Source organism: Apaloderma vittatum, unplaced genomic scaffold (genome assembly GCF_000703405.1).
Source record: "Apaloderma vittatum isolate BGI_N311 unplaced genomic scaffold, ASM70340v1 scaffold5573, whole genome shotgun sequence".
NCBI lineage: Eukaryota > Metazoa > Chordata > Aves > Trogoniformes > Trogonidae > Apaloderma > Apaloderma vittatum.
The window spans coordinates 1,047-9,443 of record NW_009709707.1 but is presented as its reverse complement, the minus strand read 5'-3'; the positions used below and the strand labels follow the sequence as shown (position 1 = coordinate 9,443).

Sequence of the window (8,397 nt, the reverse complement as noted above, 5' to 3'; positions counted from 1 at the left end):
CAGAATTTTATTCTGTTCTGTTGTTGCGCTGTAGCTGCCTTGTCAGCTGCTGTCCTCAAGAGGCTGAAACCCTCCACCATCTTCAGAGAACTAAGGGTCCTGGCACTAGCAAGAAAAGGTCAAAATCTGCTTTTAAAACCTAAGCTTGATGTTAACAGTCCAGAGCTTGGTCAACTGTTGAGTGGAGCTGCTATTAATCTGCAGCTGTCTGGGTAGAGTGCTCCTCCTGCACAGTAAATCCGGTGCAGAACACCACCTTGATACAAAAGCAGGTGCAATCCCACTAAAATATTAGAGTGAAAAAGCTTTATTTTCTGTTCAGTAGAGCCTCTATGGCAGAGCCAGCCAGCCCTTTGGGTACACAGCTATTCATCTACCACTTGCAGAGCTGCATCACTGCACGGAGTGGTATATTGAGATTTACTACTTCTGTCCAGTAAGCAGCCAGTTGCCTTGCACTCATACATAGATGGTGTGATACTGGAGGACGGTCATTTGCCTCTGAAGGCTCTGACCAAGTGCTCTTTCTGTCCAGCTTTCAGTCACCTTGGGCTTTCAGTGAAGGTCTGCACTAAGCCTTGTAGCATCTTATCTCCACCCTTGAAGCACCCCAACAACACTCCCCTTACCTATCTTTTACCGCTGACAAAGCGCATAACACGTGGCTTAGGATATATCAACAAGCAAAGCTTTATTGAATTGATACTCAGTATTGTTACAGTGTGATACACAAAGCAAGAAAAAAAAGCAGCGTGCTTTTTTTTAAAAAAAAAAAAATCATCTGCTGAAGGTATGCCCAAGCACTACAGTAACTAGTATCTGTTTCACAGTAGTTAGTAACGTTTAGGAAACTCTCTTGTTTGTTGTAGCAGGATCTCAGCAGAGCCGTGAGGGGTTTTGAGCTGTGCCCTCTCACTGGGCATGAACGAGGGCACCCGCTCCCTGGCCATATCCAAATCCCTTGGGGCCAAAGTTCTTTGCGTAGCAACCTGCAAGAAAGAAGAACATGGAGTAGATGAGGCTTCTGGATCATTAATTCAGAACAGCACTGCCCAGGCTAAGCCCTTCAGCACTTCCCATTAGCCACCAGAACATCCCCACTGAAAGCAACGCTTAAAAACATTCTGTTTATCTGTGAAACTGCCATGACTGAACTCAACAGCCATGGCTGCTGGGTCTGTGTCGCTCCCAACCCACCCCTTGAGAGCAAATCGTACATCAGTTCTGTGGCCAGCTATCTGTTAAGACGTGTCGTCCTCAAACCACACTGTGGATTAATTTTATATCCGTGACACCATGCAAGAAGGGATGGCGGGATGCTCACTGGCCCAGGTGGAGGGCACAGGCTGCTGCTGCATTTCTCACTACATCATGTTTTGCTGGATGCAGACGTAACCTACAGCAACAGCAGCAATATTTAGTTCCTCAGCTCTACTCCTATGATTTCTAGAGCACTTCTATCCTGACAGGTGCCTCACAGTTTCTTATACAAGGAATAAATTCAGCATCTGTCTTTGTAACATGTTACCTTGAACCATTCTTTCCTCACCTTTACAATAGATTTCCCCCTCTTTTTCAGTTAGGGTTGTGGATTCTAGGCTTTTTCCACACTTGGCACATCGGAAGCAGTTTTTGTGCCATGGCTAGGGAAAAAAAAATAAAATAGTTTAAATACACAGAATGCCTGAGATGGTAAAAAAGTGCATTAACTGGAGATGCCTGCATCAGTATTGTTTGTAGATGAGACTGGTGCGATAAAAAACAGTTCCAGTGCACCAGCAGCAGATGAGAGCATCTGCATTTCTGCAAGCGGCCCAAAACCTCAAATTCCACACAGCGTCCTGCGCAGGGCAGCATTTTGAAAGGTTTAGGCTTGTTCTAATCAGTTTAGAGCATAATTTGGCTCTGTGTAGCGAGTCAGGCAGCTGGCAGACTGACACACAGTTTTATGTGGTATTTTCAGAGAACATCCCCTTTCTGCCGAAACATTTGGCCTCCACCACTGGCTGCACGACTGTTCCTTCTTCTGCAGGGAGACAGCTCCTGTGGTCTGCTTGAAGTTTGTGGCATGAGACGATACTAAAGCTTCAACCCCAAAATCCAACATGAGCACTCATCGCCCTCCACTTCAAGTGCTTTTTGCTCAATCAAGGTGATTGATTTGACTATTCCCAGTGCTAAGAAATGCAATTTTAAACTCCGCCCTGCAGTTGGTTTTCTGCTGGAACCCACGTCTCCTACCTCGCTCAGGTACAAAACAGCCCATGTGGTTCCTTACCTTTCCAGCTCCTATTACTTTCTCTGCCGCATAAACAGAATCACCACACCTCGAGCACTTCTCTGCCCCTCCGAACTTCTGAGCGAATTTTGAAGTGTTTGGATTTGTTGTGGGTCGGTGGGGAGAGGGTGTGCTGAAAGAAACGGGACATTTGTTGTCATTACTCTTTTAGTAAATGATTTCTTGTTCTTCTCAGCAACATTAAGAGAGCAGCACCCAACACGCAGCACAGAATACAGTACTTTTGCAGAAATGGAGAAACTACCTGCAAGGCTATCCAATTATACTTGGTAGAGATAAAATAAATAAATAAATTTAAAAGCAAGAAGAGAAAGGCCATGCTTCAAAGGATTTAAAAGAAGCTACTGTAAAAGCCAGTTTTCTGAGGAGCCTTCACCTTTCCACTTCTCTAGAAGTGCTGAATTCTGTATCTTAACATGGATTTATCAGACAGTAAACAACAAACAGTTCTGTCAAATTCCTGTCCTCTGATCATAATCAGGGATCTGAATTGACCACTGAACCTGTCTGGAGAGCATACATCACATAAATGTCAAATAATAATTTGGGAACTTGCACAGAGCAAGTCATGAGGCACATCTCAGCTTTTTCACACAATTTGCTTTACAGCAAGAACTTCAGACTAGGAATGTTTACTCTTTAATAGACCTTTTGGTTTTGGCTATAATTAGGCACAAATGGTTCTTCATGAGCCACTTAAAAATTCATTTGTCTTGTAGCCCCAGATTCTCAGCTCTCCCAATCCATCCCTGCCAGAACCTGCTACACTTGCAGCTTATTTGGGCGAATGACTCGAGACCCGCGGTCACCTCTGCAGGCTCATGCAAAGCCATCAGCAGCTCCCTAACCCAGTCCCCTGGGGCTCGTGCACGGGATTAGCCCATCTCGAGCTGCACTAACCCCTGCTCATACAGTGCCCGCTCACAGTCACCAGCAGAAGCTTCGTGTTTATGTGGTCAAATGCTCTGTGCTCGGTTATACCGGGGTATTCTGCAGCATCTCCATTCCAGGCAGTGTGAACCAAACAAAACCTAGCCTGAAAGACCCCTCTGAAAACAGTTCTGAAGGATCACACCCCTCCCCAGCTCAACTCGCTCACCTCTCAGGCTTGATGCCTAGTCGCTCTCCCCTGTCCATGTTCAGCGTGCCTGCCCCTTGGCCGTATCCGTAACCTTTTGGGCCATACTTTTTTCCATAGCAAGATTTGCAGTAAACCTCAGCATCGTGAATCGCTACAGTTGTGCTGTCCAAGTTTTTCCGGCAGACCACTGGAGGAAAAAAAAATAAAAAAAATTAAACTGCTTTAAGGGACTTCAAGGATGTTTCCATCAGCACATGTGGGAAGCCAAAAAAAAAAAAAAAATCAAGTGAGAAGTGATGTTATGGGTTTCCTTGTCCACAATTCTTCCTATTAGGCTGTGGGACCACCAGAGATTAGAGGGAGTAGGCTGTTGTTTGAATTACTGATTTATGCTTAGCCCTATAAAGGGCTCTATTCCTTCCCACCTCTTCATGACCGTGACATTTAAAGCCTGGAAACTTGCTGTGGTTTGATGAATGAGGCTGCTCAGAAACCCAGATAGCGCAGTCAGCAGTTTCCCTCGACAGATGCCATACAGCATGTAGCAAAAGTCTGCCGGTGCAAAAGTGGTCCTGTCCTGACCTTTTGGCCAGGGTGGGGCTGGGAGAAAAACCAAACCAAAACAAGAAGACCTTCATGGCTTTCCCCCTGCCTGGGTACTGGTTTGGACAGAGCTGGGACTCTTTCACAGCTGTCACCGGAGGGGCTGTGTTTTTCTGGCATTCCTACATTGTCCTTCAGCACAATGCAAGCACTCTGCTCAAGGTTACAGTAGAAAGCAGAACCATTTCCTTCTTAAACCTTCTTTTGTATCCCAACTGGCACACTCTTCCTGCCTGCAACAGTATTCTGCCCATGATAAAGAATTTGATAAATGAAATTTTTTGTTTAAAAAGAATTTTAAGGTCTTTAAAATAAGGGTGACCTTCACTTATATTGCATTCGTTAGCTCCCAGGTTCTTTTTATAAGACAAATATCCAATAAGTAAATCAACTAATGCATGTCTGTAAAGTCTACAGACTTTAACCCCAACAGAACTATGCACTAAGGAAAAGCAAATACTCAGACACACTAGAGCCATTGTTTGACTGCAAGGTCCAGGTTTCTTTTAATAGCAACTCCCATAAAAGGCTGAAAATGAGGCAGCTGAGACATCTAATCTTTTTCTTCTTTTTTTTTTTTTAATTTTTTTTTGTGTGACTGCTGTAGAGCTAAGGGGAAGGTGTGTAGGTGTGCCAAGGCTCACATGCCAGCACAGAGCGCTGTTGTGACGCCTCAGACTAAGAGCAAATCAGTCCGAGAGGATCAGCTGTGGCTGTGGCTCACATGGAGAGGGATAAACCCTCGCTCTGCTCATAGGTATTAAACACCAGCAAGCGGGATGAAACAGTACCTCATGTTTGTAATAAGGTAAAATTCTCCACTTCAGACAGACAGGCTGTCTGTTTGCAAAAAGTAGGAGCCTCCAATTCACAGCAACCCTTTGTTCCCTTCATCTAAGCAGAGGTCTTTTCAGCAGAGAAAGCGATTTTCAATGCCTCACTGGGCTTGTTGGTTGGACTGGAAAATAATGCTTTGGACTCCTTTCATCTGAAATAAACCACAGCCCCCTGTGCCAGGAAAGTCTAGGCTTTTGGCCGTGTAAAGCATCAACAACTCAGCTGCGCTCAGGCACGCTGATGTCCCCGGTCTGTGCGGGACTTCGGGCAGGAGTCCGAGAACTGCTCCTTCACCTGCTGCTGCCAGCCCTGGGACCACCAGGAAAAGTCCAGCTGAGCTCCCATCAGTGCAAAGGGGGCTCTGCCACTTGGCTTTCTCCTCTGCATGGGCAACACTTAAGCCAGGTTTCCATCCTGAAGATCCCTTAGACTCCTGAGGAGAAGGCTGTGAGGGGCGCAAATGGAGGAGAAAACCATGATGTGCTCTGCTTTAGGAGGTGCAACCCAGATCTCCCACGCTGGACAGGCAGGATAACATCTCTCCAGGAGACACACTTTCCCTTTGGCACCACCAGGTCCAGGAAAGACATGGCGAAGCAGAAATCAAGCTCAAGATGGTCAAAGCCATCTCTGGTGGCTGCCATCCCTTGTGCAAGTTGCAACAGGGCAAGTTTAGGCTGGATATTAGGAAGAAATTCTTCACAGAAAGAGTGGTCAGACACTGGAACAGACTGCCTAGGGAGGTGGTTGAGTCGTCATCCCTGGATGTGTTCAAGTGTCGCTTAGATGTGGTGTTGGGTGATATGGTTTAGGGGTGAACTTGTAGTGTAGGGTTAATGGTTGGACTTGATGATCCCAAGGGTCTTTTCCAACCTGAATTGTTCTATGATTCTATGATCTCCTGTAGACCAGCACATTGCTGTTGTGACCCCCTGCAGCTATGCCAGGAGAGGTTTTGCAGGAGAGCAGGAGGGGAATACTTACTGCAGAGGAAGCAGCACCTGTGGAAGCTCCTCCCATCGCACTGCACCTCCTCAGCGTGGTAGACGGTGCGGCCACAGGCACCACATTTGTTGCCTCCTCCCCAGTTCGGCATGGTGGCTCTGCGCGCCCAGCCGGGCAGGAGGAGAGAAGAGGAGAGATTTTTGTGAACCACAGTGCCCTCCACGACTCTGGCTCAAGGACAGTTGTGGTTACGGGCTCCTTTAAACCAGATCTGTCAATTTTGTGTGTCAGAGCACAAGCTTGCGATTTTGCCAAGTGTTTAAAAACGTGACTTTCCACCATGTGAGAAGTTTTTGGGATCAGACCAACTTCTCAGCCCTTCAGATTCCAGACTAGACTTAAAGGCTTAGGCAGGCTCTCTACGGCTATTTGTAAAAGCAGATGGACTGGGAAGGGGAACAGAGACTGCTGCTGAACAGCAAGAAAAACAGAGACACGGTCTTCACAAGACGTGTCCTCCCATCCCTGCCCAGGGTTTTGAAAGTTACACAAATTGGATATGCACAAATTACAGTTTCATGTACAAGGGCTTTACTGTACCTTGAGTGAATGCCCCCCTTCCCCCCTGCCCCAGATGGATATAATTTCAGTTTCTATGCTTCATTAACGCTGGGCCTCTCGTCTGGTGGAAGCAAACCAATTGTGCCAACAACGGCGTTTTGTTTTACTGCAGGGCCTGTCATTTGGAATGCGGTACAAGCCAAAGTTCACCTCACCGGAGAACCACTTATTAGAGCTGTAGGGACATGATGAACTTCTTTGAGATCACGCCTGCACTTCAAAGAAGTGTAAGGGGGATTATTCCCTGGGGACTCCACCGCTATTACATGAATTACTCCTTTAACAGACAGGTATATGAAACAAACCCAATTGCTCGAGGCACAGCTGCTTTAAAATAAAACTCCTTTTCATGCATTATTTGCAAGGGACACTTGATGGGCTGCCAGGGAGGGACAGGTACCACCACCCATCACCTCAAACTACAGCTTTGGGAACAGGCTCCTACATTAAACCAGAAGCAGCAACTGCCCCATCTCAAGCTAAGCAGGCCCCCTCCCCAGCTCTCCTGCACTCCTGCCATCACCACCAGCATTTCCCACACAGCTCGACTGGGAGTTCCTCCTGTTCCTTCCATTAACCATCCTGGGTTAAAGCATCAAATAAGAGCACTGCCTGCTACCCTCAGCTTCTCTGGGGCTTTCCTCCTCTCACCTTCACCACCACCAGGAGTTCACACAGTGGTGTTTGTTGAAGGTCCATCTCCCAGTTATCGCTGAACTGCCCTTGACTTGCAACTGTTGGTTAATGCTGGTTTGCTCCCCTGCAGGTCCCCACCAGAGGAACACCTCTCATAAGCACAGAGGCCAACAGCAGCCAGAGAGAGGGTTATCGATTCAACAAGTCTAACGCAGGGGATCTGCTCAGGCCTCATCATCCTCCCCCTGCTCCTTTCTGACCTTTGTTTCAGACAGGGTTTCTGGGATAGGACTATGTTTTTGCCCACTGGAAGTCCTAAGGGCATCTCCTGCCACCCTACCACATGAGCAGCACCATTCTCTCCCAGCAGGCTCCCCACAGATGAATTTGTCAGGAACTTCTGACTTCTCTTGGCACAACTCACCTTCAGTTACCTCTCCTGTCTCATCCACGCAGGGAGAAGAGACACACAACAGCATCCCCACACAGAGCCCACACCCTGCTGCCTTCAGACAGCTTTGCCACTCATCCCTCTGAGCCAGAGGACCACCAGTCTCCAGTTGTCCCCCTGGCCAACAGAGAGGAACTGCAAGTGCCATCATGGCACAGGGAGCCAGAGAGGAGGAGCACTTTATTCCAAGGGCTGTCTAAGAGACTCTTACCAACATGTGGGAGAGACCTTGGTGCAGAGCAAGGGGTCTTGTGGGTGCCTGGCTGCTGCCTCGTGCTCCCCAGGCAAGGCAGAGCAGACTTGCAAACCACATCTCAGAGAAGCAGTTTCGGCTAAGCCTGAGTTAAGTGACCCATCTTGTTAGTGCTGCTAAAAGAAGCCTCCTGCCCAAGCAGCCTGACTGGCAGTTCAGCAGTTTTAGGGATGCAGGGAAGATTGTGTGGTTCCCAAGTAAGACATGATGCCAAGTAGCTGCTACAAGACCTTTGTCCAAGACAAGCAGACAGCCATTCATGGCATGTGGGAAAATAAGATTAGTTTATTAACCCAAATCGGGGCATCTTAGGAACATTCCTAAGCAAAGGCTTAGGAAACTTCCTTGGAGTGGCTGAGAGCAGTGCCATTTGCACACTGACACTAATTACTGAAATATCCCTTTGTTTCATACTTCCACAGGATTAGCACCATTACTGCTCCATGGTTTAGCACTAATACCCTGACCGATCTCATAAAATTAGTTTTATGACATTTCCCACTTTGCCTTTGTCATTCTTGGCACAACTGTAGAGTCTAAAAATTAAGATTCCATTGCTTTTATTCAAGTGCTTGGCTGTGCTACCGCACAGCAGCTGACATCAATCATGGCAAAGAGTGTCCTTAGTTAAAGGGAATATAGGCTACACAAAGCTTTGGAAAAGGAGTGCA

The 8,397-nt window shown here is 47.1% G+C and overlaps 1 protein-coding gene across 2 annotated transcripts; it reads right to left on the bottom strand.

Annotated features, from left to right (window-relative positions):
* Positions 1 to 666: 666 nt before the first annotated feature.
* On the bottom strand, positions 667 to 5,935 carry CSRP2 (cysteine and glycine-rich protein 2). Of its 2 annotated transcripts, none has more exons than XM_009867020.1 (5): positions 5,805 to 5,935; positions 3,399 to 3,567; positions 2,279 to 2,411; positions 1,550 to 1,643; positions 667 to 989 (listed from the first exon to the last, which is right to left on the bottom strand). In XM_009867020.1, the coding sequence occupies exons 1-5, from the start codon at positions 5,914 to 5,916 to the stop codon at positions 913 to 915; spliced, it is 585 nt and encodes a 194-aa protein (XP_009865322.1). In that variant the 5' UTR covers positions 5,917 to 5,935; the 3' UTR covers positions 667 to 912. The 2 variants fall into 2 exon arrangements, with proteins under 2 accessions (XP_009865322.1, XP_009865323.1); XM_009867021.1 differs by having other exon boundaries at positions 913 to 989; positions 2,297 to 2,411.
* Positions 5,936 to 8,397: the final 2,462 nt, after the last annotated feature.

Bases quoted from the DNA above. Each gene is read 5' to 3' on its own strand.
- CSRP2 (XM_009867020.1), bottom strand. From the start codon at position 5,916: ATGCCGAACTGGGGAGGAGGCAACAAATGTGGTGCCTGTGGCCGCACC. The intron at 1,644-2,278 runs GTAAGGAACCAC...TTTTTTCCCTAG, and splicing joins AAGTAATAGGAGCTGGAAAG to CCATGGCACAAAAACTGCTT. The intron at 990-1,549 runs GTGAGGAAAGAA...TCTTTCTTGCAG, and splicing joins GGGGGAAATCTATTGTAAAG to GTTGCTACGCAAAGAACTTT.